At 32.7% G+C, this 21,088-nt stretch overlaps 2 protein-coding genes and 1 long non-coding RNA gene across 6 annotated transcripts; 1 reads left to right on the top strand and 2 right to left on the bottom strand.

Annotated features, from left to right (window-relative positions):
* The first annotated feature begins 12,289 nt into the window (after nucleotides 1-12,289).
* Nucleotides 12,290-13,989, top strand: LOC105949664 (protein EXORDIUM-like 2). Its single transcript, XM_012972980.2, has one exon. It carries the CDS (start codon nucleotides 12,743-12,745, stop codon nucleotides 13,658-13,660), a length of 918 nt encoding a protein of 305 aa, XP_012828434.2. The 5' UTR covers nucleotides 12,290-12,742; the 3' UTR covers nucleotides 13,661-13,989.
* A 52-nt stretch (nucleotides 13,990-14,041) lies between these two features.
* Nucleotides 14,042-16,053, bottom strand: LOC105949665 (uncharacterized). Of its 3 annotated transcripts, XR_016034033.1 has the most exons (7): nucleotides 15,915-16,053; nucleotides 15,687-15,783; nucleotides 15,092-15,160; nucleotides 14,646-14,732; nucleotides 14,412-14,501; nucleotides 14,238-14,319; nucleotides 14,042-14,115 (listed from the first exon to the last, which is right to left on the bottom strand). It is a non-coding gene; the product is annotated as an uncharacterized LOC105949665 (long non-coding RNA). The 3 variants fall into 3 exon arrangements; XR_016034031.1 differs by lacking the exon at nucleotides 14,042-14,115 and having other exon boundaries at nucleotides 14,120-14,319; XR_016034032.1 differs by lacking the exon at nucleotides 14,042-14,115 and having other exon boundaries at nucleotides 14,120-14,319; nucleotides 14,646-14,727.
* A 412-nt stretch (nucleotides 16,054-16,465) lies between these two features.
* On the bottom strand, nucleotides 16,466-20,125 carry LOC105949675 (ABC transporter G family member 1). Of its 2 annotated transcripts, XM_088824503.1 has the most exons (9): nucleotides 19,702-20,125; nucleotides 19,386-19,600; nucleotides 19,113-19,192; nucleotides 18,560-19,024; nucleotides 18,380-18,466; nucleotides 18,169-18,294; nucleotides 17,892-18,086; nucleotides 17,723-17,809; nucleotides 16,466-17,188 (listed from the first exon to the last, which is right to left on the bottom strand). In XM_088824503.1, the coding sequence occupies exons 2-9, from the start codon at nucleotides 19,432-19,434 to the stop codon at nucleotides 16,550-16,552; spliced, it is 1,728 nt and encodes a 575-aa protein (XP_088680629.1). In that variant the 5' UTR covers nucleotides 19,435-19,600; nucleotides 19,702-20,125; the 3' UTR covers nucleotides 16,466-16,549. The 2 variants fall into 2 exon arrangements, with proteins under 2 accessions (XP_088680629.1, XP_012828444.2); XM_012972990.2 differs by lacking the exon at nucleotides 19,702-20,125 and having other exon boundaries at nucleotides 19,386-19,648.
* Between the last annotated feature and the right edge of the window lie 963 nt (nucleotides 20,126-21,088).

Below are 21,088 nucleotides of genomic sequence, written 5' to 3'. Positions count from 1 at the left end.
TTAATCTCAAAAAATAAATAGATAAAAAAAAAATTGTGCCTATTTTTCGTAATTGAGAAATTAGATGGGCTAAGCCCAATAATTATTTCAAAATGGTTGAGCCCAAAATTCAATTTCGGGCCTAATGATTTTTCAGCTTGGACAGTTGAACTATTTGAGTAAATCCCATTCTTGTTTTTTCAAATTTTAATTATACAGTAGAATCTCGATAAATTAATAATTCACTTAAATAATATTTTTTTATTGTTATTTGATAAAAATATATTAAATTATTAGTGTTTATGATTTAAAATATCGTAAAGTTGATAGAATACTATTATTACCGACTGTATTAATTTATAAACGTTTAATTGTACTTCGAAAAAGGATGATAATAGAATACTTCCAATAATTTAAAGTTGAAGAGTGGTCAATTTTCCATTTGCAAACAAATAGGTAAGCATATATTGTATAAGTCCAAATTTGTAGTCTATATAGACTAGAAGTATACCAGCATATAGCTACAGCTGTCGATCACACTAATTAAATATAGCTTATAAGTTTGACTTTGGTTTCTACTTCCCATGCAAATAAATTATATGGCCATTATTTGCAACTTGCAAATAAGTTTCTATAATTATTCGCCAAGTAATCAGATAGGATTATACATTTTAAATTATTATTTTTTCGTTATTTAATATATATAATAAAATTGATTTTTTAATATGATAAAAATAACACATCTTTTACATTTTAGTTAGTGGAAAATAATTTTAAGAAAAAAAAAATAATAAAAGAAATTGAAGGATATATATATTCAACTAATTATGATGTAATAATGGTTGTTGAATAGTCCATATATGAATATATTCCTACTTTTCTTCATAAATAAATAATAGTAAATGGTTATACAGCCTGGATTGTGAACTCCTAAATCCTAGTGTTAAAAAAAAAACGGAAATTTATAGGGGACAAAGTGCATTTTGTCTTTTTTTTATTGTGCTCTTTAAATAATCTGAAAAAGCTATTCATAGAACATATTTTACCGACTTACGGTGCGATTTTATTTCATTTGTGATTTTCAAAGAAGAAAACCACAATTCTCTCAAACTATTTCCCAATTATATTTCGTGCATGAACATTTCGTATTCCCTAACCCGTACGGAATGGATGAAGACATTTCGTACAAAGAAACACGAAATAGTGTTCTTTTACAGTACACGAAACCACAAATTTATGTTTTTTATGCATTTCGTGTTGTATTGCACGAAATGAAACACTTCATTTCGTGCAATACAACACACATTGCCTTTTCTTTCAGAATTTTGTTCTATTTCGTGTAAATTTACACGAAATAAAACAAATTTATGAAAAAAGGCACTTCGTGTTGTATTGCACGAAATGTTTCATTTCGTGCAATACTACACGAAATGCATAAAAAATATCAAAATTCGATAAAAAAAAAATACGTTATTTATCTCAAAATTAAAGTAGGTTTCTTCCGTACGTATAATTATTGTGTTTTAATTGATATTATTGGAAAAAAAATTGACAATTTGGAAAATTTAAAAATTCAGAGGTTGAGAGAATTTGTAAAAAAGTTAAAGGATTTCTTGACAAATGAATTATTTTGCACTGTAACTGAAAAAAAATGCACTATTAATCGTAAACCCCTTAAATAATAGTTTTATTGAAAATTTGTTTGATTTTAATTTTTCCGCATTTTACAGTCTTGATGTATAGTCAATTATTTTAAATATATTCATTTATTTTATAAAAACCTAAATATTTTGTTGAAACAAGCTCTGCAATGGATGAAACATTAAAAATAAATAATCTTGATTATAAATATCAATAAAACATATTTATGAATATCGCATGACCAAATTAAAATATCATAAATCAAATACAAAAAAATTATTTAATCAATCCTATCAACAGGTAATTAGTCCAGCGATTAAATTAATTGTGAATATAATCCTCTAATTCATTTGGATGTACCCATCGATACCAATTATATCATAGCCTCTAGGGTTTGGTGATTATTGGTTGGCTAAAGTATATGGTCCCAAAAATTGCATTTAAACGTGACTCAAATATCTACTCTATATATAAACCAAAATAGGACCATTCCCCATATAAGTATTAATTTACGATATGAGATACAATAAACCAATTACCAGCGGGACCAGAATTTTAAGTCGATAGGGTCGAATGTCTTTAACAAATTTTAGAAGGGTCGAATGCATTAAACAAAACTCTAGAATGATCGTTAATGGGTATTATATATTGATGGCACAAAAATTGCACCTTCAAAACATTTCTTCAAACCCTACTCAATTGTCAGTCGGAGAAGCTCAATCACCGTCGGACTTAGAATCCATGAGTATGAACAAGACGGCAGAGAGATTGTAAAAGAAAATATGAACTGTATTATTGGTGTTGTGTGTAACCCTAATTGGGTATTTTGCCTTTGTTTATATAGAGAATTGTATGTGGTTGTTTCCTAATCTAGGAAATGCTTATCCTTACTTAATTTTCCTCAATCGATCAATCAATTATTTGATTTATACACTTTATTTATCTTGCGAGCTGATGTCTTGCGGGTCGCACGTGCTAAACACCTTATGATCGTGCAAGCTATTTTACATTCCTACATTTGCACTCTCTTTCTTCGTTGAACTCCTTAGTGTATTTTACATTCTCTACGGCCCGAATTCGGCTCGTAAAGTATGTTGAGCTCGACTATAATCCCTTGTTTGGGCTTCAGCCCACTGGCTTTGAGTATGGGATGTATGGCCCACAAATGCCGAATTGACCCCATCATACATGATTATTTTTACATCTCTATATAAAATAAAAGAGATTTGAGTTAACAACCAAAACCCTCAATTATTCGTGGATTATTTCCCAATTGTCTTTAAATTTTGGAAAATGTCAACACAATTCACATAATTGTGGTAGGTCTCTGAAATCTTGATATGGTTTCAACTTTCAACATAATATTTAAACCTAAATCTAAAATATATACATACAAACCCCACAAATCATTGCAAGTGGCACCATGCATGCACCTGTCTCTATTTGCTTCTTAGGACAATAACTCAAGGGATATATATCAAGCAAGAGAAATAATTTTCACAAATTTCCAGTTTCTTTTTTTCTTTTTTACCTGAAAAATGTTTTTTATATTATTTGTGAGGATTAAATATACACAATAGACAACAATAATTGACAACCCATTATTAATTACTTTATGTATTTATTACAAATGGGTACGTATATATTTGTACAAAATTAATGGAAGATAAAACGTGTGGTTATGAACTATTGTTGTCACGGGGACTGAATAATAAACAGTAATATATATATATATATATATATATATATATATATATATATATATATATATATATATATATATATATATATATAAAATTAGTACGGAGTGTTTTTGTAGGTTTCTTTCGTTTTGGGACAAAAAAAGCAGCACAAGGCTGATCACCCTTATCCTCTGTCCTATATACACTGTATATATACAGTGTCTGCCAATCTTCTACTGTACGCATACCTACAGTTCTCACCAGTTTCCAACTCCATACTTCTAATTTAGGCCAATATTATAGTCCAATTTTCCTCCGGTGATATTTTTCTGAAATGCTAATTACATCGGAGATTATATTGTCCGTAGTGGGATTTCAATCATTTTAAAATTTTATACTCCAAATTTCCTCAAACATTCGAAAATCATCCAATCTCTCCTCTCGATTCAAATCTGACACATGACTTCTGATTTATGGTAATGTTTACTAATTTAATTCGTTTCAATCAATTTATTTATGTATTAGTTGACAAATGTAGGTTTTAGGGATTAGGAGGAGTGCGGAAAAAAGAAGGGCAAATGACAATGGCACTTAATTAAAAGAGGGACATTCAACTTTTTTATCTTTCAAATAAATCCAGCTCATTCAAACTTATTTGCAAATAAGGAAAATCCCTTTATATATTCCAAAATTACCCTCAATTTATTGAAACCCAATTTAACTCCAATTTCATGATTTATACCACAATTTAGCCAAATTTCTTCAATTAACAATTTTAACCATAATTTCAATTTTGACCCCAATTTGCCGCCGGTCTCCGGCGTTGACTTTTTTTTTTTTTTTTAAAAAACTTTTTTTCCCCTGAAATTTTTTTCCGGCCGGTCAACCGTCGTTGACCGCCAAGTACCCGGCGTTAACCTTTTTTTTTTTTTTTTTCTTAATTTTTTTTAATTAATATTACTGTCTTGGCTGCTAAATTACTGTCTTCAGCAGTTATTTAATTGTCGGAGACAGTAATTTAACTATTAGTTGACTTTTTTTTCTTCAAAAACATTGTAATTAATATTATTGTATTCGTTGCTAAATTAATGCCTCCAGCAGTTATTTAACAGTCGAAGACAGTAATTTAACTGTTAATTGACTTTTTCATTCTTAAAAAAAATATTTTTAATTAATATTATTGTATCCGTTGCTAAATTACTGTCTCCAACAGTTATTTAACCGTCGCAGACAGTAATTTAACTGTTAATTGACTTTTTTATTATTAAAAAAAATATTTTTAATTTATATTACTGTATTCGTTGCTAAATTACTGTCTCCAGCAGTTATTTAACTGTCGAAGACAGTATATTAACTGTTACTTGATTTGTTTTTCTTAAAAATAATTATTTAAATTAATACTACTGCCTTGTCTGCTAAATTACTGTCTCCAACAGTAATTTAACTGTCTTAGACAATAATATTAATAATATTACTGTCCCAAACAGTAATATTCTGAAACAGTAATTTAGCAGCCAAGACAGTAAAATATTGTTTTCTGAAAAAAAAAATTCGGGGTTAACGTGATATATTTGTTTAAATCCGGGGTCAATGTGTAATATTAATGAAGTCAGACCATAACGGATGGAATTGATAAGAATTATATTATTGATGGTATTTTAGACTAAATACATGAAGATGGGTATAATTCAGAGACTGTTTTTTTTTTTTATCAAAATGTATTTAAGTTTAATGTGATGGACAATTTAGTCATTCACCTAAAAAGGAAAAAAACAAATTAGGGGAGTTCAAAAATCTGAACATTTCATGTGCGCAACGACTTAGGAATATGTTCGCTGCCAATAGCAAGCCTCTTTTATATTATAAAGTCGGAATACTTAAATTAAAAGTGTAGTTATTTTTTTAACTTCATTCATTTCCGAATTGCCCAAGATTTAAAAAAAAGTAATGTTTCACTCCGTAAAATTTCATAAAACACATATATTCATAAACCAAATCCAATTGTGGTTTGAATTTCATGCAATTAAAAGACAATCTTGATTAAACATAAATAAATAAATAAGTTATATGATGTTAAATATATACCGACATACATATAGTAGCTAGGCTTCCAAAATATAAATAGGCGTGGGACTCCCACATTGATGTATATCTAACAATATGGCATGTAACACATTCCAAGTACTATTGCATAATTATTCAAATTCTAAGTGCATGCACCCATAATACCAATTAATTCAAAAATATCGATTTTACTGAATATTGAAAACTGTTATCGGTCCGATCCGACCAACCGATTTTATTGAATATTGAAAACTGTTGCATCCCCGACCATTATGATTTATGGGTCAGATAAAGGTTAGTTACCGACTTCATCAAGTAAGAAAATGGTCGGTTTATTGGTATTATCGGCAGTGGCGTATCTAGTGTAGTCCAAGGGTGTGCTACTGCACACCCTTGATTTTAAAAAAAAAATTATTTCCTATATATTTTGTAATATATAACTGCAAATGTAAAACCTGGCAAATGTGATGCTTTAGCTGAATTGGTTAAGTGCTTTTTAGAATTTAGCAGAGGTATAGGGTTCAAGACCATTGAGAGTCTGAACCTCTGTATTACTTTTTCTTTTTTATTCCTAATTTTCCATTACATACAATATTTCAATTATTTATATTTTGCTATTTGTAATTTATAATTTATTTTACTCATTTTTTTTTATTTTTAAATTTATATTATATTAAATATAATATAAATTATTCTAAAATTCTAAATATTGTATATATATATGTATTATTTCAATTTTTTTTCTAAATTAACAACTACGTGAGTTTTTTCTTTTTCTTTTTGAGAATTCAAAATATGTTAATGAAATGTACATTTTGTCACTTGCAACTTTAATATGTTTACCACTTTTTTAATATTTTCACCAATTTTATGTCTAAATATTTCCTAAATTTGCCCAAAAATGGTAAAATAATCCCTTTAAATTTAAAATTTTTAAAGATTTTTTATTATTTAATGTGTACAATATTCAAAAAAAAAAAATCCGGGGGCGCTGCCCCCGAACCCCCGTAAACTATTAGCCAACCATTATACTTTTTACTATATTTAATTTCGAACATCCTTGTCAAAAATCCTGGATTCGCCACTGATTATCGGCCACATAATTATTGATTTTTCTTAAAACTGGTATTTTAAACAAAAATAAGTGAAGAGATTTTTTGCAATTAATTCATTTACAAATACAATTTTAGCCTTGTGTACTAAATATAGACTCAGATCACAAGATTGTGGGCCATGAGGTTTATTGACCATATATAAGACTTGTCATGCAAAACAATGCTACGTTGCGCAATATCCTTCACATATGAAACCAGGATTTTTATTCATTGACTTCTTTATTTATTATATTTTTTTATTATTATTACTAGTAATTGTACCCGTGCGATGCACGGGACAACAAATTACATTGTTTTGATGTTGTAAGAATATAAACAAACGTTTGATGTATCGTATGATCAAAATTCTATTATACTGGAACATTATTAAGTATACTACACACAAAAAAAAGGACATAACTTTACTGTTGAATAATTTTCCAAATGAATTGAATCAGCAAATACCAGTAGATTGAAAATTTGAACCAGGAAAAAAATCATCAATTATATCTTTGATGTTGAGCTTAAAAGTAATTAGATTTAATAACTAAGTTAACATAATCAAAACTAAACTATCGACAACAGTACAAGGCCATCTATACATCTTGCATCGGAACTAAGCCCCTCTCCACTGCCTCACTTTAAGGCTGTTTTGCCACTGGAATTAACAATTGGAAAATTAAGAAACAAAAATAAATATAAACAATAAATTAAATATCGCATACAAACAATAAGTCTTGAAGGTCGACTTCCAATAGCTTGTGGCTCCGCCCATTTTTGGTTAATTTTCTCAAATCATCCATTTCAATAACATGTCCAATAACATATAAAATGAAATAATTGTTACATAAAATTTGAAAACTTTGGTATAAATTAATGAAACACATAATTTAACAAAATGAAATTACCTATAAGCCATGATGAAAAGAAATGTAAACTAATTGCCACACAGTCAATAGGATGAAGAAGAATATAAGAAACGAAATCTAAAGTCGGGTTACCAAAAGAATAAGCCTTAGGTAGGGAAGAAATAAAATTCAAATGTTGCAGACATTCTGTAAAACGATGTCACAAAATACGCTAGGGATGAAAATCAGATTTATTTACCCTTTTCTGTAAAAATCGAAAATCAGATTATTATAAATAATATCTAGGAGAATTTGATGAAAATCGATAATAATATTTAAATAAAAAATCAAAAAATAATATTTAGGAGATAAAAATCGAAAATAAAATTTAAAATAATAGTTAGGAGATAAAAATTTGATAAAAATCGAAAATAATATTTCAAATAATGTTAATGAGATAAAAGTTGATAAAATACGAAAATAATAATTAGAATAATATTTAGGAGATAAAATATGATTAAAATCAAAATTATTATTTAAAATAATATTTAGGAGATAAAAATTTGATAAAAATCGAAAATAATATTTAGGAGACAATAATCTGATAAAAAACAAAATTAATATTTAGGAGATAAAAAACTAATAAAAACATGATAAAACTCGAAAAAAATATTTAAAATATTATTTAGGAGATATAAATTTGATAAAATTCAAAAATAATATTTAGGAGATAAAAATCTGCTTAACGTTGAAAATTATATTTAAAATTACAGTTAGGAGATATGAATTTGATAAAATTAAAAAAATATTATTTATAATAATATTTAGGAGATAAAAATTTGATAAAAATAAAAAATAATATTTAAGAGACAAAAATCTGATAAAAATAAAAAAATAATATTTAAAATAATATTTAGGGGATACATATATGATAAAATTCGAAAATAATATTTAAAATAATATTAAGGGGATAAAAATTTGATAAAAGTTGAAAAAAAATTACAAATATGACATTGGGTTTCTTAGGGTTGCCTAGCGTTTCTTTCTTTTATATATAAGATTATTATTTTTTGTTTTTGGAATTTGTACTTTGAGTCCGGACATTGATATTATTAGCTCCAAAATCACAGTCCCCAACTTCCCTATCTCCCCACTCCCTATGAAAATGCTAAGCCTGTTTTTTCTTTTAGGATTTCTTTTTATAATATTATAAGTTTTTTTGAAAGAAAAAAATTAAGATTTTTTTTGCATTAATTTAGGTTCTAGATGAGCTTAACAATAAATATTGGCTAAATATATATATATATATATATATATATATATATATATATATATATATATATATATATATATATATATATATATATTGTATAAAAATATTAATTGAGGGTGGACTAGCCGTTGCACTTGATCACGTGCTTAATCGATGTTATTTATATAAATCTACGGTTCAAAATTTGTCGATATATTACATCAGCTGTACCATTTCATAGAACTATAACCATGGAGAAACACGTGTGCCAATTTCGTAATTTGGGACTTGGGAAAGTATTTTTACTTGTAAAACCCACTAAGAAAAAGTATATTTTAAAAGCATTTATTTTGAAAGGAGCGAACCGAAAAAGAGTGTCACTAAAAAACATAAATATATATATTTTTTTGATGAATAAAAAAAAAAAAAAAAAAAAAAAAACATAAATATATAGTGACTTAGTGGAAAAGTTGGCTAATTTCTATGTATAATGTCGTGTTTCTCGAGATAATAACCAATACCCAAATTCGTCGGCGGTCGGCGGTCGGCACCGCCCCCATTTTCGACCGGCCGGCCCATGCTTCAAATTATGCTCGAACCATTTTCTATTTGTTTTGAATTTAAAAGCACACCAAACTTTTCACGCCAATATTTAATTAATAAATCAAGAACGCATGGAGTTAAATGACCGGACTTTGAATTCTATTGTTAGAATATTTTTACAGTCGAGATTATTACATATAGTTTATGTGAACAACTCAACATGGTATATATCTCGTGTAATTTACGAGTTATTGCATGAAAATTGAAGTTTATTCGGTGCATTTATACGTTCAGATTCGATTTCTTTGTTGAGTTTATTAAAAAAAAATGTCACTAACTTTTTGTTCTCCAACATTCTATTATAGTTTTCTTTTTAAATAGTTTAAATTAGCTAACATCATTTTTTCCTTTAATTTGTGGTTAATAAATATATTTTCCCAATCATGTAGGCATGAGGCATCCATTAAGAATACATTAATGTTTATGTAAACAATAATTCACGTGACGTGTGTTTATTCGTTTAGGGTGTGTTTGGTAAGATGATGAAATTAATGTTACATCAACAACTATCAGTTATATGTTAAAACAAATTGATGTCAGAAAAATCGTAAATCCTAACGTTATAATAGATTCAACATACAAAAGTGTGCACGATATCCTCAATTGCGAGTTAATTTTACCGATACTTTTCACGTGGATAATTGATGTCAAACTCCCAACGACGTTTAATCGAGTATTTCCATATAAGTTATATCGACTTTTGTTTTCCAATGACACTCCATACTTGGTGAGGAATAGATTGGTAAACTCCCATACTCTTTACCAAGTTCACTTTTTATTTTATTTTCTCTATTACGTCAAAATAGTTATACAATGCCACAATGCCAAACAAGGTGAAACAAGAGAGTTGTCTAGGGTTGACAATGGAAAATTCAATTCATTATTTGCCTATTATATATATTTACCATACGTGAGAAACTAATTAATACCCCCAGGCCCCATCCTTTTATTTTCTTCTTTTCTAATATACCCTTCCAATTGAACTAAAAAAAAAAAAAAAAAAAGCGGTTACCACATGAGGTATGGTTTAAGTATGAAAAAACCTCTTATATTTTGGTAATTACGACCACCACCTCAATTATGTATTGTCGTATTTTATAAGATAATACATCGATACATAATTGAGAGTTGATTGTAATTACCTAAACATAAAAGATTTTTTTGTAATTTGACCATTCAGTGACTGTAGCATATTAGACTTTCAATGTTTTGAATACTAAAATATATTTGCATATCTAATGGTTAAAATGGTATCATTTTATGTAGTTTTTATTCTCTATAATGAATTATGATAATATGTCACTTTAGATTTTCAATACATCGATCTTTCCAGATAAAATACTATTTTTATGCTAAATTATTCTCTCGTGTATCCATAAGTCCAAAATACTAGTACAAATAAAATTATCTATAATTTATTATACTTCATTATTCTCTTTCAAAAGGGAGTGAGTGCACAGTAATAAACTAGTGAGTAAAGCAGGCAAGCATCTCTCACCATTGGAGTTCGAAAGAAGCAATGAAACCAAAAGATATTGAAAGGTGATGTCATCATTGGAAAACTCCAGGTGTGGGCCCCACTATTCCCATGCCCTTGAATTATGCAACAAGCCTCTCATTTTTTGCTTTTAGGGCCACTACCTACTAATATATATATTTATGTACTCTCCATTTATTTATGTGGGGTAGTGAATATAACCCCAAAATTATAGAGTACATCCGTTCTAAAAAAAATAATAAAATATGTATACCGAAATTCATCATAACTCGTTCCATATCATGAAATTAAAATTCTAAAATTTTACCAAAGGTAGAACATTACTTTAAATTGAGCTCAATATTTTATAGATTTGGAGAGCAAACATTGAAATTTGGTGTGGAGAAAGGGATTTAAATTTAGGGTAAATTGAGAAAAATCCCACAACTTAGATTAAATCACGAAAAATACCCACACCTATCCGTAATTATTAAAATTCTTCCTAAGTTTGTTTCCGGCTTACATCGGCCCCTTTATGGTGTGATTTTTAACGGAAACCTTTTGAGTCGAGGGATTGTTCACGAAAAAACGCAGATTCTACCCTGGCGGCAGACGTGCGTTTCTTTATGCCTTAGGGGAGTCTTTACACGGAATCTTTGTTATTCTTAAATAACATATTCACAATGTTTTAGTATCACTATTTCTCCTGTGAGGCTAAATTTTTATTTTCAAAAAGTAGCATAGCGAAATGTCACGTCTACGAGGGTTGAATTAACAATTTCGCAAAATATTCATCAGAATGAAAAAGATTTCACGAAAAATCACACTGTAAGAAAGTCGATGTAAGACGAACACAGACATCGGGGGATAATGATAATTACGAATAGGTTGGAGTATTTGTTATAATTTAACCTAAGTTCATGAGATTTTCATAATTTATGCTCAAAATTAAATGGGAAAAAAGGCCAATCAAAAGACCAATTATAGACTGTTACTCGATAATTTCCTGAAGAAATTTTGGATTTCAGTTTATTTATGTATAGGTTCATTTAATTTAGTGGTCCAAAATGCCAGAAAAAAATATTAAAAAAGGGAAAAGAGATCATTGAGCAGATAAACACGACTAAATAATGTATTTATAAATTTGAATTGATTATTGAAATATATAATGATGTCAGTAAAATAATAGCATGATTAAAAGTGTAGCACTGCCCCTACTCACATAACAGCATCCTGGGCAGGTAGGGGGCTGCCTGTGAATACTAAAGAGTCTATCATGCCTACCTTCGATTAAAATAAAAACAAGTGATCAATTAATCAATATTATACTCATATATTAAATAACGAAAAATAAATAAAATTATGGAACTCTTAGTATAATTAGGGTCGTGCATTGATCGGTTTTATCAATTTTAATCGATCCACTAAAATTATTGTCAACTATTACCCAATTCATATAAATTGGGTCGATAATAATTTTCTATATTTGTACTGAAGTCGGTAATCGACCAACATGGCCTTTAGTATAATGGTCAAAGACTCAAATTTATAAACAATGTGTGCTCGTTTTACACACTAGGGCATCTTATGAAAGCTATAATTCGTGAGTTCTAATAATAATTTTAGTCCCATCAATTCAATTATGTAAAGTAAATGATACTATTTAATATGACGTGGATTTACTTTATTATTTGTTTGTTACATCACATTTTATGTCGACGGAGGCTAAATATTATGTTCACATTAGTTTTTCACAAATTCAAAAAAAAAAAAAAAAAAAAGAATAAATTGAAGGGTACGCGCCTTAATAGCGATTTAGATCTTTTAGAACGTTCCTGCATAATTCTGCAAACTGACGTCAACATCACCTACAGCAGCCATGATTCCACGTCATAATCACAGCACACGTCATCCGCCTAGAAAATTCCAGCCTGGCAGCAAACCCATCCCACCCAATAGTAAACCTCCACGTGCCCCCCTCGATGTTGACATTTCCGTTCCTACAGCTGTTCGTCAGCCCCCCTCGGTATAAATACCACCACACTAGGATTCACAACTCCAAGCTCAAATCTAATCTAATCCAGTAAAAAAAAATAAACACAATGGCAGTAAATGACCGTTTCGCCCCTGGCAAATCCATGTTTTTACCCATCTTCTTCTTGTTCCTCTTTGTATCTTCTTCCACGGCTGCTCTGGTGCAGGAGCAGCCGCTGGTTCTCAAGTACCATAACGGCGCTTTGCTGAGAGGCACCGTCACCGTTAACCTCATCTGGTACGGGAAGTTCACCCCGACCCAGCGCTCCATAATCGTCGATTTCCTACAGTCCCTCAACCCCGGAAAGACCGCGCAGCCCTCCGCCGCGACGTGGTGGAAGACGACGGAGAAGTACAAGGGCGTCGCCGGCCCGTCGACGCTCGCCGTCGGGAAACAGTTCCTCGACGAGAAATACTCTATGGGTAAGTCACTCAAGAACTCCCACCTCGTCTACCTGGCAGCCAGGGGAGGCCACGCCGCCGGCGCGATTAACGTCGTACTGACGGCGAAGGACGTCGCCGTCGCCGGTTTCTGCATGAACCGGTGCGGCACCCACGGCTCCAGCCGTGGCGGCGCGTCTCGGTTCGCGTACGCGTGGGTGGGGAACTCGGAGACTCAGTGCCCGGGCTACTGCGCGTGGCCGTTTCACCAGCCGCTCTACGGCCCACAGACGCCGCCGCTCGTGGCGCCGAACGGAGACGTTGGGGTGGATGGGATGGTTATAAACTTGGCGACTGTTTTGGCCGGAACGGTGACGAACCCGTTTAACAACGGGTATTTTCAGGGTCCGGCGACGGCGCCGTTAGAAGCGGTGACGGCGTGTACGGGGGTGTTCGGGTCGGGTGCGTACCCGGGTTACCCGGGGAGTGTGTTGACGGATAAGACAACGGGTGCTAGCTATAATGCGCATGGGTTGAATGGGCGGAAGTACTTGCTGCCGGCGATGTGGGACCCGCTAACATCCAAGTGCTCTACACTTGTTTGATTTGGTATGAAACTCAAGAACTGGAGGAAATAAAAAAAAAAGAACAAAAAAAGAAGGGGTCGGATTCAGTGGGGGCAAGTGTACTAACAAGAACTGGAGGAAATAAAAAAAAAAGAACAAAAAAAGAAGGGGTCGGGATTCAGTGGGGGCAAGTGTACTTTAGTAAATATAAGGGGTTGTACTTTTTTTTTTTTTATTTTTTTTGATCTGGGATGGGGATGAATGGAGGTTTGTCGTTTTGTATGACGTGTACATTTTGTCGTTTATGATATGTAAAAAAAGTGGGATAGGATAATCTAATAATAATGGTTAATTTGGTCTCTGATAAACCCGAAGTTATTAGATTAAGTTAATTTCATTTTGATGCATGAATGTGGGGGAGCAGGAATATTTACATAAATATAAAATAGTGCTGCTGGGGGGGACACAATCGCAGGCTTTATCTGAGATTCTACCTTATCACCAAATGAAAATATATTTTAATTTAAAAATATATTAAAATAACAATAATGCATATTATGTATATAATGCCAATCAGATAGATAATGCAGAAAGAAAGAGGGTTAAGAATACATACCTGTATATAGTGTGAAGTCACAAGTGATGTTTTAAAAGTGTAAGGGCTGTATTGCATTGGCTCCCTGAACCTGGGGACCTTCCTGCAATTGCCGGAAATTAACGTTTTTGTGAAACGTTGTTACTCGTAAAATAAAATTAATATGCCATACTGAGATTAAAGGGTGATTCGTACCTATATCCATAAGGGGAATACAAGTAAGGAGCTGTCGCGTAAATTTCGAGTGCAAAATTACTTCATGCCGGGGAAATTGGTCCTTTTTAGCTGATACATTGAAATGTCGATGAAATACTTCAGACAACAGGAAGCCGACAGAGCACGAAAAAGAACAGCAATACAAACTAAAAGTAATTTACGATAAACATAAGTTACGACAACTGGAGCTCATTGACAAAGAAGAAGCCTCACATTTCAATCAAAGACAGCTGATCAAAAATCCACCTTGTTCCTCGTTTGCGTCATTACGCTGTATATAGTGGCCGTGTTCATGCTGGGCTTCATCGACAATCATTATTTGAATAAAAGACAAATTAGATCCTCAGTATGATAGGCGAAAGAATATCACTCCTCTACATTTCTATGACGATTATACCCTGCCGGAGTTTGAGCACAAATTTTCGTGAGGATCACAAAAAGGTGAACCGTCTTGAAAAGTCGAGTACTAGAAAGGGTCAGCTTTGATTCTTTCTTTTTTATTTCTTTTTTGGTTTTTCGGTACAACACGGGCGGAAATTGCAAGTTGAAAAGTGATTTAAGTAAAATTTCATTTACAAAGCATAAAAATGTGCAAGCAAACAAACTAAGGACATAGGTCTCCAGAACAAAGAAACAGAAGTCCGAAAGTTTAATCTCACCGGAAGTATCTCTTTAATCAGCTTCAATCGTTGAGCATTGTTTGAAGTCGGCATAACTCATCGTATCTCCTGTAAAACAAAAGGAGAGAAAAGATTAGATACAAGAGAAGCATAAAAATCATGACAGCGTAAAAATCCACCCATAGGAAATACGATCCAAGCTTTAAAGGAAGTACCGGAAAGAGCAATTTCAACGCCAACTCAACTGAAACTCAGTCATATCAACTCCCTACACCGTAAATTCACTCTCGGTAGCTTCATCACTTATCTCATTTTTTACAGAATCACTGGTCCCGATCTATGAATTTTGGAGCGAAATCTCAAACGAGGGCCTACTACCGTCTATTCGAATTAAAGAAACTATCGAATTTCTTCACCAACAAAGTCTGGTTGCTAGGCAATGATCACCGCAAAAACCAACAAATTTTTCTTTCCTAAGAACTCGAAATATCAGGACTAACTTAAACATAAATCACTATCCCATAAATCACACTAATATATTTTACTAATGAACAAGGAAAAATGATGAATTAAAATTCAATTTCATATACCACAGAAACAAGGAATTTGAGGGTAAAAATCAGAAAGCTGATACCATAGGGGGGCAAATAGGTAAACCTTGATTTGCGCCAATGTCCTGCTCCAATTTCATCCTCCATCTCCTTCATCGTCTTCCTCGTGTCACCCAGCCCCTACATACGTTCAATTGTGTGCGCGTAATCGACACGCGTTAGGGTTGTTTATGATCGGGGAAACAAACTACGATCAAAATCAAACCAAACCAAATCTAAAATTGAGAGAGAGAGAGAGAGAAAAGTATTACGTAGGAAGCTCCGCCCTCCGCCGCCGTCATGATATTCCTCTGCATCTCTCTCTTGCCAGAATTTTTTATTATTTTTTTATTTTCCTGAAATGAACTAATTTGTGCAGGGTGGAAATGGGTGTGTGTTAAGTGACACTTTTACCCCTGTAATATTGGCGCCATCTTTTCTCTCAACAGGCTCAAATTTTATGCCCAACAATTTTAAATTGGAAAAAATAATGATTTATTTAAAAGAAACACGTTTAGGAAATATCATTTAATAAACTAATTCATTCTTAAATAAATAAACAAACCCATTATTCATTCATTTTGATTCGTGCTCACAGGGATCTTGTATAAGCCATAGAGAAAACCATTATTTATAGTACCAAATCTAACAACGAACATGTTCACTTCATACGAGTACATTTATTTGGATCGAAAGATTAGAAATATCGGAAGATGATTTCGAAAAATGATTCCAAATGTATAAAAAACGAGAAAGATTTGAAATCCATCACAATTAATCAAAAAAAAAAAAAAAACTTAAAACGAGATCTAAAGACTTGGAATTCATCGCAAACTCGGAATATTTCATTCAAATCGTTTTCCATCCAAACGCAACATCACATTCCGTTACAAATAATGCATAAATATCAATGTTCTTCCGGTTCAAGACTAGACAAACCGAAATCTCTCACACTACCGATCTTTTCACCAACCTTAACAACAACAAAAAAAATCACCCTATAAACAACCACCATCCCGAACAAAACACCAAGATCAACCCACTTCGAGTACCCCATCTCCACTTGCCAAATCTCCCGCAAAACGGTCTCCCCATCAACGGTCAACGCCCCTCCAATCCGATCACTATCAAACTTCCGCCCTTCAAATTCGTTCTTGTACAACCCTTGGTAAGCATACTTATGAAACGCAACGTAATACATCGGATACTTCCAAAATATCTTGGGCAAATCGTTCGGCAATTGAAAGAATCCGCCACTTAGCATCATTAGCCCTTGCACACCGGCACCAACAATAAGGCCGAGGAGGAAATTAGGCATTATACTCGCCACAATCATCATTAAGCTCTCAACTAGCATCATGCAAGAAAAGAGCACCAAAGTGAAGTAGGAAAATTCTAGGTTTCCTTGATGGAGTCCCGCGAGGAAGTAGGTGATCGCACCGGGTATTGCGGATATGAGCAGAAGAAACGGGGTCGAAGAAATTGTGTTGCCGATTACGAATGCCGCAGCCCCATAGTGACCGTTTAATCTTTCCCGTCGAAAAACCTGCAATTTTTTTATTTTTTTTGACAAAGAATAGAGGCTAATTTTCTCAAGATTGAAATGTTGATGATTAATTCAATTGCGGCGCCAATATTTTTGTCTTGAGGTTAAATGTAGCTTTATGTGAAAGAAAAAAAAAAACGAAGTTTTTTTTTTTAGAAATTATGGTCATCCAAGGGGTGTTTTGGCATTTAGACAATACCTTGGAGGATTTTGGTAAGTTATGATCTTTTTTTATTAAACATAAGGGTATTATAGCCATTATACATTTTTCTGTTAAGAAAATTTGATCAGCCATTAGTCAAGGGGAGTTTGGTAATTATGAATACGTGAAGGTTTTTTTTGTAATCAGACCTTAGTTTTTCGGGTTTTTTGGTAATTTCCCCTTATGTAATAGTGGTCTTTGAGAATTGGTGGTGGGCCATGCCCCTAGGAATTGATATGGAAAAATGTGATGTGGAACTAAGGAAGGGTAAAATAGGAAACGAAAAGGATATTATTGAACATGAAAGAAATAGATCAATGATGCGGACTCGCCTTCAAGTCTTCTACGAATGAAGGGAAGCCGCCGATTGCCATTATAGTCAATAGTGAAGCTACAAACATGAGTAGTGAACCTCTTTCCTGCATTAACGATAACAAAAGTTTAAAAAAAGAAATCACCTAAATTACGATGATTCGATAATATTGTGCATTTTAGACTTACGTGAATGGAGCTATAGCTGCTTCCCACATTATAAAACACACTCCCTAAGCCAAAGCCCAAGGCAACGTAAATTGCCAAGCGTAACCAATAGTAGCCCAGATCACGAAACATGTTGATGAACGATCTTTTCGTGAGAATTTGGCATTGTGTAAATAAGTTAGCTTGGCTCTCCTTCTTCTCAACTGGTCCGCCTTCCTACAAAGGTAAAAAATAAAATATTTAAAAAAAATTATAAAAACAAGTTTCATGTTACGTGAAGTCTCTCTGTTTTTCTTACACGTTTACGTATGTCAGACACTAATGTCCTCATCTGATCACAAGTGTTCGACGAAACATAAGATCTTATGAGCAGATTAATTATTTCCTCCGCAGTGAATTTGTCTCCAGCACCCCATTCAATGTCCTAAAAAAGACAACGTGAACCATAAAAACGAGGCAATCGTCTTTTTTAAGAGCTGTAAAATCTGATAATAAGGTTGTTACATTACCTCATCAAAATCCGTGTTTATCATTTTCAGATAATGATCGGCTGGATTTTGCAGAGCTGGGCATGGAAATCCATTCAATGCAAAAAACTACTCGGATCAATACAAGATCCGCAAAAAAGAAAAAATAAAGAAACTTTTTTTTTACGAATTATCATAAGCGATGCATTATTACACACTCACCTCATTGGCTAAAGACGAGGGTCCAAAGTATATCATTCTACCAGACGAGAGAAGGCAGAGATTGTGAAGGAGCTGGAAAACTTCACTGATTGGTTGATGGATGGAGGATATAACCGTCATTCCATACTCACGAGCCAGCTTCACTATTCTGTTCATGACAAAGTAGGAAGCTGCGCTATCGAGCCCGCTTGTCGGTTCGTCGAGAAAAAGGAGCTTCGGGCGTTTTAGTAATTCTATGCAAATGCTGACTCTTCTCTTCTGCCCACTACTAAGCCCCTTTCTCCCCCATTCTCCGATTCTTGTATCTAACGAATCTTGAAGTCCCATTTCCCTTATTGTCCTCTCTGCGATTTCCCTTTTCTCGGATTTGGACATTTTTATGGGTAATTGGAGCTGAGCTGAGAAGTAAACGGCTTCTCTTACTGTTAATGTCCATGTTAGAGTGTCTTCTTGCGTTACATACGCCTAAATCAAAAAAAAAAAAAAAAAATGGTTAATGTAAAATAGATTCATTTCAAAAGGGGCTTTAAACAAACAGAGTGATAGCTTATACCGAAGTTCCATACGCGAGCTTCTGTTTCCGACCATTTATCAGAATTTCCCCTTTCTGCTTTGTTCTTGAACTCAACCTTCCTGAAATTTGTTACATGACAACAATCTGAGATAAATCTAAGTGTATACATACTAGGACGAAAGTCACGAAACCTTAAAATTTTGCTATAGGAGAATCAACCGTCAGCTAGACCAAACAACAAACAGTTGGTGGGCAATCAAAAGTAGCAACGAAAATTTCAAACTGCGATATCAATGGTTGTTATTAGATTACCTGCCAACGAGTCAAGAAGGGTGGATTTGCCGCAACCAGAAGGACCCATAACGGCCAAAACCTCGCCGGGGCAGGCGTAGCCGGTGAGGCCTTGAAGAATCGATTTAGTACCATGATGTTCTTTAACTGTAGGAACTGTCACCCAAAGATCCTCCCATGTCAGGTAAGCACCACTGCCCTTCAAGACATCTCCTCGCACGTGATTAGTCTCTTCACTGTGTGAAGCCATGCATGCTAGAAATAATTAGTTGATTCGTTTCGTTTTCAATGGAGATCTAGGTGTTTAAATAAATAAGAAAGGGGAGGAATTTCTTACAGTAGTTGACATTGCAGAATCTGTGGGGGACCAAGGTAAAGGGGAAAAATATTCGATGGGGTGGCGCGTTTCTCCGGCTAATTAGTCTCGTGACTTTGAGACAGAGTAACGGATGATTATATATATGGGTAGTAATTTGGAAGTTACTTACAGAGAAGAGAGAGAGAGAGAGAGAGAGAGAGAGAGAGAGAATGAAAGATGCCAAGATTTGTGCTGTAGTAGTTTATTGTTTTTCCATTTTCAATTGTGTGACGACGATGCTTCGTGGCGTTTTTAGCGTGTGGCGTTTTGCACCTTTGGGCGAAGAAGATGAAGCTATGGCGTTTTTTGCTGATAAACGGAAAAAAGGTTGTGAATTTAAACATCTCTCTCTCTCTATTTTGATTGGTCGATAATTTTGATGATGGAATGTGATGGTTGGCCTATATATTCCATAAAGTGGTGGTTATTTCTTTGGCATTATGAGCGTGAATGGGGGTAATACTATAACTTCACATTCAACGTAGAAACCAAATTATTTGCAGAGCTAATAATGTAAATTCCGACCCAACGTAGAAACCAAATTATCTACATGCTTTGCTTCACTTTTTTTTTTTTTCTTTTTTTTTTTTAATTCAACATACTATAGTCTACATATTATATATAGGGGAATACGATGCTACACCCGGTGAAAATAACCGGTGGCTCTTTTCCTGACATGTGTCATTTTTTATTTATTTTATAATTATAATTCTAAAAACCCATTGGGCCATAACTGAACCCTAGTGGGAATCTTATTAATTACGGTGCCTGGTTATATTCACCAGGTGTAGCATAGAATTTCCCTTTTATATATATATATATATATATATATATATATATATATATATATATATATATATATATATATATATATATATGAAATAATATATATCAATAATAATTATAGGGGCTCAATAATTTTCGACGAGTCAACCACAATAATGTTAATTTTTTTGACATTTTATTATGTCTGCCTTTGTTGACTGGTCAACATAATAATATTATTGCATTATACAATAATTTATTATGTAATATAATAATTTTATTGTGTTGATATTACTTAGTTAGATAGTAATATAGTAATATAGTTAATATACTATCAACCACAGTATATTACTGTTTTTTACAAGGGCAAAAAATGTTCAAAAAAAAAAAACCTGCCGGAGACCGGCGTTGCCGCCGGTGACAACAGAGGAGAAAAAAGTTAATGACGATCGGCAACGGTCAAAATTTAATAATTGGTGAAGTTGAGGTCTAATTGAAATTAAATTGGGTTAAAGGGATAAAATTGACATATTAAATATGAGGGATGTTTTAGTCTTTTACACACGTCTAGACTTTTTTGTAAATTTTTTTTTAGTGTAGT

Source organism: Erythranthe guttata, chromosome 2, assembly GCF_056151865.1.
Source record: "Erythranthe guttata isolate IM_541 chromosome 2, IM_541, whole genome shotgun sequence".
Taxonomy (NCBI): domain Eukaryota; kingdom Viridiplantae; phylum Streptophyta; class Magnoliopsida; order Lamiales; family Phrymaceae; genus Erythranthe; species Erythranthe guttata.
The sequence above is the reverse complement of the archived record's forward strand: the minus strand, read 5'-3'. Positions and strand labels throughout refer to the sequence as shown.

Excerpts from the sequence above, each read along its gene's own strand:
- LOC105949675 (XM_012972990.2), bottom strand. The coding sequence starts at position 19,614 with ATGGCTTCACACAGTGAAGAGACTAATCACGTGCGAGGAGATGTCTTG. Across the intron at positions 19,193-19,385 it reads CCTTCTTGACTCGTTGGCAG|GAAGGTTGAGTTCAAGAACA; the intron begins GTAATCTAATAA and ends AACAAATTTCAG. Across the intron at positions 18,295-18,379 it reads TAAACACGGATTTTGATGAG|GACATTGAATGGGGTGCTGG; the intron begins GTAATGTAACAA and ends TGTCTTTTTTAG.
- LOC105949664 (XM_012972980.2), top strand. The coding sequence starts at position 12,743 with ATGGCAGTAAATGACCGTTTCGCCCCTGGCAAATCCATGTTTTTACCC.